Genomic DNA, 17,324 nt, shown 5'->3' on the forward strand with positions numbered 1-17,324 from the left:
GTTTGGGCTATTTCTTAGTTGCTTCTTTCCTTTGGTGGTCATTTCCAAAATAATCTTGCAGATAGCTTAATTCTACAATCAGGTTCTCTTGCTCCTTAATATTTGTTGTAGTAATGATATTATCTTCTAAGGTCAGGACTACAATGACTCCCTTTGCTTTTTTATTAGTGAAATAGTCTTTCATCACTTTTTTTGACATAAAATTGGCCAGAAGTATAAAACAATAAGTATTTTCCAAACATGCTGGAAGGAGGTTCAACTGCCATTTGTCCTCCTACCCTAAAGTTAAATCTAATAGTTAATGGTGTCTGATAAATTATTTTTATCAGAGGGGTGAGATCCCAGTTCTAAAACAGTATCTACTGTTAGCAAAGTGTAAATGCTTGTAAGTGTTCCATGAAGTTTATGAGTTGATTTACAAGCTATTACAAATTATGGATGCCTTGGAAGCATTTTAAAGTACTCCAACACTCCTGTTTCTGTAGACCCTTCTAATAAATGGTGCCATAAAGCCAATGGATGTAGATTTTGTGGAGAAGTGGATGGATTAAAAGGCTACAATTAAAGTTGGAAAAGACACAAACAGCTTCCACTTCCCACAGTCATTTGTACAACAACATAAAATCAGAAATATTTTCAAGAGAAAGAATAAGAAATGAAGCAAGTAAGTTGACTTATTAAATATTTTGCTTCTTGATTACTAGGTTGTCTAAATTGTATTTCTATATGAACAGTGAGTAGCTGAGGTTCATAGAAATATCGTTCACAGTATCAAATTTCAAGTGAAATAACCTACCACTTGCTCTATAAATTATTTGATAAGAAGAGTTTAGCAAAATTCACTGCATGAAAAGTAAGTTAAAATGTCTTTCTCTGTTCTGAATGAGTAGGAAAGATTACATTGCCCTTTCCATAACAGTATTTGTCAAATGTCATTTCTAAAATGTCAGATCCCAATCCCAAACTCCATAATGTCAATTATATTAATTCAGTTGATTCAGCAGACCCTCAATATCACTGTGCACTTAACAATCTTCCCCACCCTCCAAAGGCAATTAAATACTTTTTTTTGCAGTGGATGGATATAGAAAGAACTTTGACATAAAACTATATAAACTTAAACTATATGTATTTAAAACTTACCAAAAATTAGAGACTCTGGACAGCCTGTATTTTGAATCCCTTTCTTCCCCTTTACATACATACATACATACATACATACATACATACATACATACATACGTGTATGTGTGTGTGTGTTAAGATAAAAACCCTTGATGGTTTCATATCATCATTCTTTCTTTTATCTTCCAGTTCTGAAAGACCTGAAAGAATTTATAAAGTGTGCATATGTGTGTGCATGTATGTAATACATATGTGTATTTATAAATTCCCAGAGTTATAAAGTATTTCTGGATTTCATCCAGCTATCCCGTATTCTACCACTTTATGAAGAGTGTACCTTCAGTCATAATTAGTACCATAGTATTCTTGAAACAAAATGAGAAGCGTATTTGAAATATTCTTATTTCAATTTGCCAAAACAAAGATATTTATTCCATTGCAACCCAAATAACACATTTATTAATTTTCCCCCTTTTCCCTCAAATTATCTTTGTTGTAAAAGGGAGATATAATTTTAATAAATGAAAAATAAAATAGAAAAGTCAGTGTAGGTTGCTGAAATCTAGATCCCTATATACATAATAATATGATTTCAAAAAAACTCATTCTCCTATTCAATAATTCTATATTTTATATGAAACATAATGACAAATAAGTCAAATATTTCAAAGTACTTAACAGTAGTCTTGCATTCATTTTCCTGAACATTTTGTAACTGTACATACTTGGGAAAAATTGGCTATTATAGAAACAATACCTTTCAAATATTCAAAGAAGTAGTTTGATAATTTAGTTATTGTTTTTCTTTCATTTTTCTGAACTATCTTTTATAAGTGTTGTAAATGCTGAATCTTGCAATAATTATTATGAATTGGTTCATTAATGGGAGAAAATGGCAAGAAGGTGATGAGCAACAGGGAGAAAGCAGAACAGAGAAGAGTAACAGAAATGATTAGGGGACTGAAGACTAAAATATATGAAGAACAGTTGCAGGAATTGGTTATATCTAATGTAATGAAAAGAAGGACTAGGGGTGATGGTGATAGCAGTGTTTCAATATCTAAGGGGCTGCCACAAAAAAGAGGGGAGTCAAGCTATTCTCCAAAGGACCTGAAGGCAGGACATGAAGCAATGGATGGAAACTAATCAAGGAGAGAAGAAATTTCCTGACAGTTAGAATAATTAATCAGTGGAACAACCTCACTCTGGAAGTTGTGAGTGCCTCCAGAAGTTGTAGAATTCAATTCAAATAAATAAATATAGTTGGATATAATTTATCTTCAGTTGCAAACTAAATAACTATCATTTGCACTGAATCAGCTAAACCCACTTCAATGATGCAAATACATCCCTAACCACTTGCAAACATGATCTATATTTTACAGAGTATTTATGCAGACTCATAAATCACAGAGGGCTTTTTTTTGCTTTGCATTGCTTTAAATGCCAAAAAAGTTGTTTTGGCAAGAGGAAATTAAAGAAATGACCATCTAAACAAGTATTATAGGCAACATTTCTCCATTAGTCAAGAAAAACCACCTCAGAAAACCAGTGGTTACAAGTAAAGATCCTATTCTCTGTATTTATAATTATCTGGTATTCTTTTAAGAGCTCACAATTTTCTGTTCCAGTCTCCTCTTAAGGATTAGTAACACATCTTGCTGGTTGAATTCCATTCCTAAAATATATTATTATTATTATTATTATTATTATTATTATTATTATTATTATTATTATTATTAATAATAATAATAATAATAGTAATAATAATAATAATAATAACAATACATTGACAAACTTTATCTACCAAGGCAAATAGGTGGGCATGGAATGCTGCAAGTACATCAGATGGCTGAAGAAGAAAAAATGGCTTTGGAAGAATATCTGAAGGACAGTGATGAAGATGCACTGAAATTAGTATATCAGGAAGGCTTACTGACTACTGGAGAGACCAAACTGGCCTACAAGAAAGACCAAATGAAGAACAGAATAGAGGCATGGGAAGATAAAGCACTACATGGCCAGTACATTAAAAAAAATAGCTGAGAAAGCAGATAATAACAAGGCCTGGCAATGGCTAAGAGCAGGAAAATTGAAGAAAGAGACTGAGGGACTAATTCTGGCTGCACAAGACCAAGCCTTAAGGACAAATGCATATAAAGTCAAAATTGAGAAGACAGCAACAGACAGTAAGTGCTGCCTAGAAACAGGTGTTTCATATATAATAATAATAATAGTTGACATTTTGTTTACTTTTGGTACAGTCCTATATGGACTAACATGACCTTCACTTGTAAATGAGTGTGGTTAGAAAATATACATACATACATACATACATACATACATACATACATACATACATACACACATACATACACACACACACACATACACAAGCATACTACAAAGAATAAAAAAATGTGAATTTGGAATATGTACATGTAGAAATATGCACTTTGAAAGAAATTAGTTTATAAATTTGTATTTTATAAGAAAATGCATTAAAATATTCCTTAAATGAATGAAATAAATAATTATTAAATGGTTATACTGAAAACGTCTTAGCCAACTATCTTTCCAGGAACACTTAACATTTTTGCATTCCCTCTTGCTGACTTTCACTATGAATATTATTCTAATTGAAAGAATCAGTTGTTGCTCATTCAACACACTCATCTTGTCCATAAGAAGGACATCCCCTTAAAGGTTTTCATTTTCTTTACCTATATCTGTAATTTTTCCCTTTTTTAAACATTCTTACAACATTCACATCTCCCTATATCATTTATTTTTATATGCTAAAAATCATTGCATTCACTTCTGTTTCTTTGTTTGCTATATACTTTGCTATATATTCCCATAATCAATGCAATTGTCTCAATGTTCACCCCAAATCATTTCATCATTTTGTTATTATTTTTATAGATTCTCCTAAAGGCTGCATGTTTAGCCACTGATCCTTCCTTCAAAGCAAATTTTTATTTCCATCAAACTGTTCTGAATTTTTCTTTGCTTTATCCCATCTTAATTATTCCTTGCTCTCCTTGACTACATCCTTTCCAAGTATTTTTTTTCAATTGTGCAGCAGTTTTTTTTTCATATCCATATCCTTTCCCTCAAGCATCCTTTTTCATACTTCTCATTAGTTTACTTCTGTAAACTACTAGGACAGTCTGTAATATAATTCTTTTTCCTTTGAGCCAAGTAGTTTCAACACTCCCATAGCTGGGAAACTCAAGAAGTGAGAATAAAGGCATCTTTAATACTTTTTGTTTGTTTGCTTATTTGTTTGTTGACTTAATACTAGTAAAAGGTAAAATGTAAACATAACATTGAAAATAGCAATTGTATGTTCCCAGGCTGACTTAAAGTAAACTAATTAAGGCAGAGTCTCTTTGAAACATTTCTTTCCCACAGCAATCAACACCATTCACATATTATCCACCACTGTAACTGTCTGCTTCTTTTCTTACTCACTGAAGCTCTGTACTGGTTCCCACAGTCTCTTACAATTTATAGCTTTTTCTATAAATTGATTTTAAATACTTTATGTTGCAAGCTAATTTCCTGTAGTCCTTCTACTTTTGCTCCTGTTTCTTTTACTTCTTTACTTTTACTACATTTTTTAAATTAATGATCTACTCAGGACCTTTAATTATCTTTGTATCCACTTCTAGCAGGATTTTTTTTTCTTGGCTAATATTTATTCAGAATGTGGCATGATTTTTCCCAAAACCTGTATCTGGCTCCTTTGTTATCATCTTTCATTAGAGAAAAAAATGCAACTAAAAATCTGTGAAATCCTATTTTCGTATACAATGACAACAATCTAGATAGGACCACTTCATACTTTATGACATACAATTTAGTATTTTCATTCATAATTAAACCTACAACATCATGTCCTTACATTCATCAACTTCACAGGATCAGACCAGCCTAATTAGAATTTACTACATACTTCTTTATTTTAGCTTCATAAACAGAGAATATACACATTTTTCTTTCTTTCTTTCAGGGCTATAACTGAATAGAGGATGACCTTGACAGAGTATAAGAAAAGATCGGTTTCCAAGGCAACAAACAGATAAAGGTGGCTTAAGCCCATAAGAAGAGAAAAGTTTATGAAAACATGCCAGACAGGTAACTCCCTAATTCTCAAGAAGATAAGGATGGAAAGTATATTCAGACTTGCAAGATTTAGCCAATCTATAAAATTTGTAAAATCTATAAAAATATTTTTAGCCTACATGGTGTTAGGTTTTTTTTATCAGTCTACCTTACAAGGCTGATACTGCTTATACATCTTATATCATGGTCCTTACTGCTTATACATCTTATACTTGGAATCATAAACTTTCATATACCATGGTTTTACCAGTTGACCTTTGGATCCTGAATGGCTACAATAGCTTTGGTCAATCAAGGCATCACATAACCCTTTTTAGTAATAAATGGACATCAACCTTAGTCACACTCATGCCACATGCAACATTTCTTCCTAACATACAATGGCAAGTATGCCAAAACCTCCCCATTCCCAAAAGTCTTGCATTGCCACCTCATCATACAGGGTACGAATGAGTTCCTGGGAAAGATGGAGGAAAAATAACAGAAGTATATACTCACCAGGGTCCAAAAGGCAAAAAAAATCATCCAGCTGCCCAGCTAAAGCAATGAGGCTTCTTTATCATGTAGTAACAATATAGAAATATGCTGCGGGTGTATTACCACTTTAGAGGAAACAGCACAAACAATATTTCATGCTGTATATAGAAGAAGGTAATAGTAAATCACTCTTATGGTTTATCAAAAAACTACATTGATAGAAAACATTACAGTATGTGCTTCACTGATTACAGAAATGTCTTCTGTAATTCTATAGAGTTATAGCTGTGAAATGCACTTAAAAATAGAAATCAGGGAAAAAAATGCTGTTATGTGAAACCTATATACCAGTCAGGAAGCTACAATATGGACAGGACATGGTTAAAATACTAGCTCCACGTTCCAAAGGCATGAGACAAGGCTGAATACTCTTTCCTTATATTCAACTAAAAAATGAATCTGTGAGGGCAGCTTTGATTGGAAATTTGACTGGAAATAGATGAGCATGGTTATACAAATAGAGGAAGAAATATCAATTACCTGTGCTATGCTGATGCACTAGTCCAATAGCTAAAAATGCAAAGAACCTGCAAATTATACTAATGAATGTCAAGGAGCACAGTGAAAAAAATGGGATTAAAATTAAATATAAACAAGACCATCATAATACTAAGAAGACCATACTAATATATTAGACCATACTAACAACAGGTAGTATAATCAACTTTAGAATTCATAGTGAAATTATTGAAGCAGTAGTGTTAGATTCTGGTTTTTAGGATTGACTATCAACAATGAAGGTCTAGAAATATACCACATACTAGCACTTGGTAGTGTAACTATGAAGGCCTTGGAAAAGGGCCTACACACATCAGAACAATTCAGGCAATGTTTTTCGTTTCCTACCTATGGAAGCAAAAGTTGGAATTTGAAAAAAGCTAAAAAAGAATATTGATACTTTTGAAATTTAGTGTTGGAAAAGATTTCTCAAATTACCAGGGATAGTCAGGAAATTAAATAATCACACTCACAGAAATTACCACTCAAATTATCCTACTTTGAACATTTTATGTAAACACCTAGAACTCTAGAGAATGCTATGATTCTGGAAAAAATGGAAAGAAAGAGAAGAGCACAACAAGCAGCTAGGTGGATGCACTTAACTATAGTAGCAATAGATGCAGCCTTGAAAACGTTAGAACCAGATTGATAACTGATTCTCTTGAAAAAAAAACTATCTATATTGTTACTTAGAGTCAACACTGATTGAATGAAATATGTACAATATCTTACAAACAGAACAAAAACTCAGTTTTGTCTCAAACATGTTGACATATGCTATGTAAGTTTGGATCTCTGATTTTTATCTGACTCTACTCTTTGTTACCTAAGAAATCAACTAATAAACAGAGCAGAAAGGGTGAATTGGTAAACACTGGAAACACTGCAAATGAAATAACTTGCTAAGTATTTTCTATAAATTATCCGTTTTCTGTAAAATGTCTGCAAGCCAGAACATATATAAGTGCAATATACTGTTAATGTTCAGTTATTAACTGAATTGATTTAATTAATAGTATTTACATGGACATCAAATAAAGCTATATGAAAATCATTAGTAGAAACAGAGAAAACTGATGGCAGAAGACCCAGTGACCCATTGAGTCTGCCCTTTGAGATTTTTGTTTGTTTTGTTTTGTTTTTATTTATTATTTGTTTGTTTGTTTTTGTTGGATGATAGACATGTATTTTTTCCAAGCATTTTAAACCCAGTGATGATTGACCCACTTTCAAGCTTCCATTACTCTTTCTGTGAAGTAATACTTTCTAACATCACTTTTCAACTTCCATCCTGTCAGTTTGAGGTTATGTCCCCGTGTTCTTGATGTATACTAAGTATTGAAAATACCGCCTCATTCATACCCTTAATATATTTAAGTTTCAATCATGTTCACCCCCACCCTTGCCCTTCTGTCCTCCAGGCTGTATATATCCAATCCTCCAACCTCTCCTGATATGTTTTGTCTCTCAGACCTTGCACCATTTTTGTTGCCCATCTCTGGACTTGCTTAATCTTATTAATATTTTTTAAGTGAGGTCTCTATAACTGGAAACAGTATTCCAAATGGGGCCTGACTAAAGCCCTATATTGCAAGGTTAGGACTTCCTTTTTCCTGCTAGTGATTCCTCTAGTGATGCATCCCAGAGTTTTGTTTGCCTTCACAGCTGGCTGGCTACACTGTTTACTCATTTTGCATTAATCTGCAATGAACACACCTAAATCTTTTTCCTCTGTTGTTCTGTCTAACACTGTACCCCCAATACTGTACTCTGCCAGAGGATTCTTTTTTCCCCAAGTGCATGATCTTATATTTCAACACATTGAATTGCAATTTCCACATTTTTGACCAATTTTCCAGCAATGTCAAACCATACCCCCAGGAACATCAATTCTATTACACACTTTTGTGTCATCAGCAAAAAGGCAAACCATACCTAGCAATCCTTCTGATATATCACTTACAAACATGTTGAACAAAACAGAACCTAGGGCTGAGCCTTCTGGTTCACTGCTTGTGACTGGTCTCTGTTTAGACAGTGTCCCATTAAAAATCACATAAGTTTATAAATTAACACACAGACCAAACTCTGGCTCATTAGGCATTTCATTCATTATTGCAGGTAAGTATTATTCAGCATTTATGAAAATAGTATCTTCAAAATTTAAATTTTCTTTTTTTTTAATATATTTTATTATTTTTTTACAATACCAATCTTTAGTGCTTAGTAAACAATGCGTTGTCTGGGTTCATATATTTAACAACAATCAATAATAGTTAATTTCTATGATTCCATAATCAACATACTAGGTAATCATACATTTCCTTGATCTTCTCTTCTTCCAATAGTATTTTCCTTTTGCCAACATTGAGTGAATGCCATTCTTAGTACTTTCAATACATACAAAGTTGAATGTAAACATTTTTCTAGTGTTTATACAAATAACATTAACATCAGTGTATAACATCCTTTCTAATCAGGTTGTATTTTGGTTGTATTTGCTAAAAGTCATTTTATTAAATCATTGTAGGTCCTGTTTTCGAAGTTCTTATTTAAGCTTAATTTCCCCTCAATATTCAACACATTCTTATCAATTTATAATTTTCTCAAAATTAATTACATTTTAAATGTCCAGACATTTTGCTCACATAAGCAATCCCAGTATTTTTACATTTCTCATATCATAAAAAGTACTATACTACTTATAAATTACATCCCTCTTACTATAGGATCCATTTATATCCAGAATTTATCTATTATTTTAGCCATATTCAAACAAGTGTTTAGTCATATAGTACTCCATCTGGTAAGTCAAGTCATTTGATCTCTTAAATCTAACTCTAGCCTTCTTCTTTTGCCAAATAACTTTCCGAGTCAGTGTGTTCAGCTTGCCAGGGAATTCTTCCTGTATTTTTATGAATGTAGCCAAAAGTCAAGGTTTTTCTTTCTCTGCAAACAAACAGTTCTTAAGCCTAAAAATCATAGCTTAGTAAGCATTTATAATCCAAGAAGGTCAGCAATTTTTATAATAATTGTAGTTCTCACTCTGTAGTAGATAGCCCAATGTATTTTCTCTCCTTGTTCCTAGCTGTTCTCTGTTTAGCTGAGAGTCACTGAGGATCAAAGGGGCAGGTTGTTATTTGTTTCTGGGCATCTTGCCAATTTCTGAGCCAAAGCAGCTATAATTTTATACTCTAATCCACCACTAGATGTCAGTAGCTGTTCATTTTCCAACTTTTAAAACAGACAATTATTTTATTGTAATTTCATCAATACTCTTTCAAAGGGAAGATCTTAAAAATTTCCACAATTTTCAGGTGTATCCAGACTGTAGCTTTATATTAAATTCCATTTCAATATGTTTCTGCTTCCCATAAAAATTAGAGCCGCTTCTGTCTATGAAAGGGTGGGACTACAATCCCCTTTCTTCTCACTTTCAGAGGATTTTTGCTTCTTGGGGATCTTTTCCAGGAAATCAGTTGCAAGATAGAAGAGAAAAGATCGATATTCTCACCCAGTTTCAAACACGGTGTTCACAGTCTGTTCTAGTTGATGCTTTTGGACTTCGGCTGCCGGTAGCTTGGGCTAGTCACCGAGGTGCAGCTAGCCTTTCTCCTGTTGGTTTGGAGGGCTTCCCCCAGATCAAACGGATTGACTGCCATCTTTCTGTGATCAATGGGGGGGCTCCTTCTTCATCACCTCTCCAGGGCGACTTTAGACCCATTTAGGGTTCCCTGACAGGACGAAATCAACCGTGGGATGCGGAGCTCCACAATCCCTCAGCTGCGTCACTACGATACAAAACCAGAAGTCCCAAAATTTAAATTTTCAAACATGTTACTCTATTACTAAAGGAACCATTTTTTTCTATTAAGTTAATAGTTTACAAACTTTTGAAATATTTGTAAATTTTTAGAGAAAATCAATTTGGTAATGTTTTCCAAACAAAATGGATTTAATGATTTTCTGATAACATGAAATAAAACTATTATAGGTCTTTTTCTAATATTTGCTAACATACTAGTATTTGAAAAAAAATTAAAACATCAAGGTTACTGAAGGAACCAATAATACTAAGTGCTGATAGATTTGATGTATTTTGGTACTATAAAATAAAAAAAACAAAAACACCAGTTGGACAGAAGAGATAGGCATGTTGCTATCTTTCTCCATATCTTATTGACCTTTGGAGAAAAAATGAATACATTTTATAATTTTGAATACAATATCTATTAAAATAAGTGAGATTTGAAATTTGGCATGTTATTTTAAAACATATAACAATATAAATCTAAAGGAGCCAAAATTTAGATACTATTAATTTAGATCTAAATAACCTTTTTCAAAAGAAAACAAAAAAGTGGATGAAGACACCTCATTCATTTTTCTTCTAAGATTTATATATCCCAAATAGTTGGAATCTATCAAAACATCAAGAACTATGGAATTTTTTTGGGGGGGGGGGGCACATTAGGTATGACCAAAATGGCTATTATACAGTATTGGAAGGAAAAAATCTTCATCTTATTCATAGTAATAAATGCTGATAGATGCCATCTGATATTTTCTCCTTACTAATGAAGGATCAAGAAAGAGTTTTCAAACAACTAGACAATTTTGCCAGGATTTTGGAAATATTAAAGTTACATTGTTATGTCAACTGTCTTGCAATACTTTTTTTTTTAGTTTGATGCATAAAATATACTTTACACAAAAACAGAATCTACAGATTTGATACCTTCTCTCTAATTATATCTCATCTGATCAATACCATTTTATTATTTCATTTGTTTAATGCATTCTTTTTATATTCCATACAGAGAAAATAGCTGAAAAGTATATAACTATGGCTAAAAATAACAATAAAAATAAAGTTATTTACACATTGAGAAACAGAGAATTAATTCCAATTAATAGTTACTTATAGAATGACAAAAAGATAATTAACCTCAGTTCATTTAGATTTCAACACCACAGAATTTTATTAACGAGTATTAGATTGCATATCTGTCATTCTACTATTCTCCTACGTTTATCTCATTTTGTAATGCCTGATTAATGTTGTTTATATGCTAGATTAAGGTAAAATAATGAATGTGAATATATATGTTTTCTTAATAATGTTTGTGACTTTCAAATTTTAGTAAATATTGTGTCTATTATATTACCACATCTGATAGCTACAAATAAATATCTAATTATTCTTAAGCATAACACATAAGAAAATACTGGAATGCATTTGAATTTATGTACATGTTAATATTTTATAAGGCTATTTACCTTGTAGGGTAGAAACTTTATATATTATTTCCATTTAGAAAAGAAACAAAGAAAAGCCATAAAAATGATTGTTTCAATTGACTATGTTGGTAATATTTTTACTATTTGTTAAAAAAAACTAGGTGAGAATATATTTTCTAGAATTTTTTTCAAAGTTTCCCCTTTAATTTTTGAAATCTTAAATAATTTCAGGAAAATTAAGAAAACCATTTCACAAAATATTATGGACAATTTTGTAGTACCATTTTGTTTGGAACGTGGCTCAAGATCCCAAAACAAACACTCACTTGGAATTCCAGCAACAAAGTTTTATTTTAAAAGAAGCGTTTGCAAAGGCCTGGTGGACTGAAACACACACAGGAGTTCAGCCACACCTTAAAGAGCTGTTTGACACATTTTTATATCCTACCTCCGACGCAGATTCCCCCCTCCCCTATCGCACTCAATGCCCCTTTCCCTAATCATCCGATAAACTTTCCAGACCATCTAAAACCACTGTCCTTCCCATGTTCCAGGAAGCCCGTTCGTCCATATCCTATCTTTCACCATCGTTGGCACAGTTCGTCTCCTATAGTTATTTCAATATTTCCTCTGCTTGCAATTTCAGTTAGCTAGCAACTTCTGCTTTTCTTATTTGTCTGTAATTTACTTGTCTGATTTTATGACCTTCAGGTGACTTCTTCTATTGACCTTCATTAGAAATTTCTGAATAATACTTTATTCCTTTCAATTTGAAGTTACAAAAGAAGAATATATTGAATATATTTTCAGTTCTATGATTCTATGTTTGTAAAACATTTATCAATATATTTTTAATACTTGATAAACAAAGGTACATGTTGTTGTGTGAAGAGGGTTGTATCCCATTTGTAGCTGTTATGAATCTGATCCTGCAAATATATTAAGTCTATGCTGTATGCTGCAGAGAAGTTTAGAACTTCTAAAAGGCAGTGGAAAGAAGTAATTTTTCAAGTAATCATAATGGACACATGCTTCTAAATAATATATTAAGTAATCATTGCCTGTATTTTCATCAGATGGATTTTCTTAAATAATGTGTTGTAACTTTTTAAAATGTCAGTGTTCTACCAATAGTATTGTGCTTTTTAAAATAAAATAACATCCATTACCAGCTATAAGCTCAAAGGAGCAGGGGAAAAAGAACCTCCAGCAACATCTACCAACCTTCTCTGCAATAGAAGGCTTTTAATTTATCATCAATGTGCAATGTGCTAGGCAGGTCAGCAGGCTAATAGGTCTCTGCGCAAAAATGTTTTCATGAAAAGCTTATACTTAGTTGGGTTCAGTGAGGAAATCTTTTTTTTTCTCTACACTGAAGCCTGTGACCTTCACAAGAAAATACTCCACTATAAACCAGCTGCTATGATAAGAACATGAAGTCTCCAAAGACGATGGCAGTGCTTTCTGGGAGAGCAAACTGTTACCTTGTTCAGAATCCATTCAAAAGCTGACTGTACTGAGCAAAAAAAATAAACCAAGGCCATCATTATTCCTTTCTTTGTGCTTTGGCTCAGTCTTTAAAATGCTTATTCAACACTGAAAAATAGCAACATTGCCTCCATTAGCTGACTTCCTCCAACAGTTTAATCAAAGCAGATTTTAGCATTTAAAACTAAAATATAAGAATGTTGAATGTTTTCGGTTCTCTGAAAACTACTGCAAAAAAACCCAACAACAAATAAAATGTAAACCCACTGGAATTTAGCTATATTTCTAAGTAGTGATATACTGAATTGTATTATAAATGCAGGAGTTTTTAATCACAATATTTCACATGTATATAGCTTATATTAAAATGTGTATATTAATTCTATTGCTTATGCCTTACTTTTTTTCAATTTTCTTGTATCCCTCTGCCTGATCACATTTTATAAAATAAAGGAATAAATCTGGGTTATGAATTACACTAATATAGGATGAGGGCGAGAGAAAGGGATAAATGAACACACAAGCATACAATATGTTTGGATTGAAAAATTAAAAATCTTCTGATTCTAGTCACATATAGTATGTGTAATGTTTAATTTAGTTGTGGGGGTCTCCATCACTGGAGGTTTTAAAAAGAAATTGAACAGCCATTTGCCTAGAATGATATAAGGCCTCTGGCTTGAGCAGGGGAGTGGACTAGAACAGGGGTGTCAAACTGCCGGCCCACAGGCCAGATGCGTCATGCCAAAACCGCACCCTGGATGTTTTCATGCAATCCTTGGTTCCCCTACCCATCCACCCCAGCTATTTATTTTAAGTTTGCAAAGTTGTATACAACATAGCAGTAATATAACAATGTAATGCCAAAGATAAAATGATATAAAATATAACCACAGATAGATTATATAATAAAAGTTGTCTGCTAAAATTCAGTCAAATGAGAAAAGTTTATCTGTATAAAACAAATTGTGAAATTGAGTATCAATAGTAATTTTATTCATTGTTATTAATAAGACCAAGTGTCCAATACTTGCTAGTAGAAATGACCTCTGTCCAGGCCAAAAGCTCACTTGCCTTAAGTAGTCCAAAGCAAAGTCTACAGGAATAATATTTAATATTTCATAAGATATTGTGATAAAAGCAAAAAGTTCCATATTACCCGTATTCTGATATAAAACTCTGGGTAAAATACAGGGCACTGAGTTCATAGGTCACATCTCCCCCATCCCATCCCTTTACCTTAAAATAGCAAATTTTACTGATGGACAATCTTTCATGCATCCAAATATGGGTATTAAGGCATCATCAGAATTAAAACTTGCTCATATAAAATTATTTGTTACTGGAATACATGAGGCAGGAATATTCAGATCTTAGACATTTCATCTTTAGTCCTCCAAAGTCACACTAAAATATTTAAGACTATAATTATTGAATTTGATGCACCATGCCAAGTGCTTTTGTGGAATGAGGAATACAAGACAAAGAACATGGCAGAAGAAAAGTCTTGTTAAAAATTTCAAAGGAAGCCTGTTCACCCTATGGACTTCAAGTTTATTTCAGTTACTCCAAAAACAAAGTGTCCCATACATAAACTTTGATTTATTTCAGTATAATGAATAGTAGACTGAATTTCTGCAGGTCTGCTGGGGAAAAAAAGGGAAAGGAGAGATATATTTAAAAATCCTACTTCTTTTCCCAGGTACCTTCCCCCCCACACCTCTACCAATATAAATAGATTACATTCATACATATATTTTTTGTACAGATTATTAAACCTATCTTTACTTATATTATTATTTTTTAAGCCTGTTGACAAAGTTATAAGCACAGAGAGGAACATGATATATAGGCAACGATAGATTTCAGGTATGGGAAGGGTGAGAAAAAAGGTGTGGTGACAGTTTAACTATTTTGATACAAATTATGAGCAAAACCCCATCAATCAAAGTAGTGAAGCAGAATATACCATTATGCTTCAAAGCATCCGATTAGTTCTTTGAATTCTGAATAGAATACCAAAACAATCATAAAAAATCAATTTTATACACATTGCTTTCCTTTGCCTAAGAATCTTTTGCATTTGTGATCAGAGACAAGAACAATCTATTTCTATTGCTCTCTGTATGTCAACATAATGGATTTGATCACAAATAAGATCCACATACTAGTTTTTGCTTTCCAGACACTTTTCTTTTGACTCAGAAATAAAATATTCAAGAAGGCATGCTGTTAAAAGATGTTTCCGGTCCGCTCCAACAAAATTATTAAAACTCAGTTCCATAATCATGTATTTCAGATTGTACTTACATTCTTCGTCTTCCTCATACCACAGCATGTAAGCATCAGAAGTCCAAAGCAGATGCTCAAGGAAGACTTTCTTAGAATGCTATATCCAACATTCCAGGGCCATTTGAAACAACGAAACAGTGCTGGTTGTTGCAGAACGAAACTGCTACACCACCAGTCTCAGAATTATAAACAAAAATCTACTTGTCTCCTTAGTATTCCTTTACTGAATTCAACACCGAGGCAGCTTCCTCTCAGATACAGATCCAGCATAAGGAAAAACATGATTCTAACTTCAGCTAAGCTGACACTGTAAATGATGCCAGAGCTCTGTTGAGGCCCCAAGATATTTCAAATTCCAGGACCTGCGCAGAATCACTAGCACATGCTTCCTTCTAAACAAGTGGGTTTCCCATAATAGGGCAGCTGATGTGTTCTACATATAAGGCTCTGTTTTCAGAATGCCTTGCTTGATGGATTTAAGTGATTGTGTAGCAGCTCTCTAGATAGTATTCAAAGCAACTCTGAAGTGCACTCAGCACTGCTGTTCCTGTAATGTACGCAGCATGCTCTGTGGGACAGATTGTATTTAACTGGAAGATAACAAGTTTATGCATACATGGACTGAGAGGAAAAAAAACCCAGCAGTCCTACTCTGCTAATAATTATGAGTTTCAAATTATCAGTGTCTACTTTGCATTCATTTCTAATTTCATAGATGTGGCCATGTATTTTACTGTTCTTTACTGTTTCTTCTGCAGGTTTTATTTTTTGATTTCAGCTCCCATTACAAATCCCCCCAATAGCTGTATTCATACTTAGCAAACATAACAGTGTCAGAGCTAGAAGAGATTTCGGATCTAACATTATCATTTGCAAATTATTTCTTGCATAGAAAGACCCCCCTGAAAAATGAAAAGCAACTTAAGAAAATGAAAAAGCAAACAAACTAAAAAGTGCATAATTATTACTTACCTATCTACACACTGTGAATTCATGCACGTTGAACATATAACAACTGCCTCATATTGCTACTTGTATACCTGTAACTCTCTTTAGAAAGTAGTTGGCACTTGTGACATGTACTAGAATATTGGTATTAAACTGCCACCCCAAATCAACTCAAAATATTTAACACTATTACTATGACAATATGAGCAGAATTTGTGTTGAATAGATTTCAGACTTAGGAAATTCCTTTCTTTAACACTGTATCACATAAAAAGAAATAAAAGAAATACAGTTTTAAAAATAGTGTCCTTGTTTACACAAGAATAGAGAAATAAAATCCACTTTGTGGGTTACCATAGGGCTCTGCTTTCTCTGTAGTTCTGCTTAACATCTGCATGAACTACATGAATTCATTTGTCAAAATTAGATAAAATATGAGGTAAAGAATACTGATAATAATCACATATATATCTTTGAGCAAATGATGCTGCCAACGTACGGTTCCAATCTCTGGAGGCTCTACGGGTCTTGATAGGGAAGAATACAATCTGCAAGACTGAATGACTTCAGGACCCCTGTGATCCTGGAACTGGAGGTCTTCCATCATTAGCTGCGGGATGGGTTGCAATACCTTCCTCAAAGCTAATGTGCAACCTGGGGATCCACATGGCCTCAGAGTTCTTTCTCAACAAGCAGATAGCAGCTTTAGACAGGAAGTCCCAACAAAACTTAAATTGGAGTACCAATTCTACCCATTTCTAGATCAGGAGACTCTATTTATAATCACACATATCTAGTCACCTACTGTTGAATTACTGCAATATGCTGTATGGTTCAGAATCCAGCACCATGATATGATTTTAAACTTCTAAAATGTGCTACTACTGTGATGCTGTCCATAGAACTCTGAGAGTTGATGTCAATATAATGGATGACTTTCAGATTAGGAAAGGTTGGTGTAGCATAAGAAAATAAGGCCAGTTCCTCAGTCCTGGTTGTTACATCTTCAACTTGTTGAGAGATGGCATATAGATCAAAAATTGGGTTTAATGGTAGAAGAT

At 33.1% G+C, this 17,324-nt stretch overlaps 1 protein-coding gene across 1 annotated transcript in view; it reads right to left on the bottom strand.

Annotated features, from left to right (window-relative positions):
* The window catches only part of LOC107283359 (dystrophin), a 336,632-nt gene extending 321,007 nt beyond the window's left edge, over nt 1-15,625 (bottom strand). The window contains exon 1 of the mRNA XM_029283193.1: nt 15,334-15,625. Within this exon, the coding sequence (XP_029139026.1) occupies nt 15,334-15,361 (28 nt within the window). The 5' untranslated portion in view covers nt 15,362-15,625. The remainder of the gene's footprint in view (nt 1-15,333) is intronic.
* Between the last annotated feature and the right edge of the window lie 1,699 nt (nt 15,626-17,324).

The sequence above is a fragment of the Protobothrops mucrosquamatus genome, unplaced genomic scaffold (assembly GCF_001527695.2).
Source record: "Protobothrops mucrosquamatus isolate PMUCROS unplaced genomic scaffold, P.Mucros_1.0 scaffold34, whole genome shotgun sequence".
Lineage (NCBI taxonomy): Eukaryota > Metazoa > Chordata > Lepidosauria > Squamata > Viperidae > Protobothrops > Protobothrops mucrosquamatus.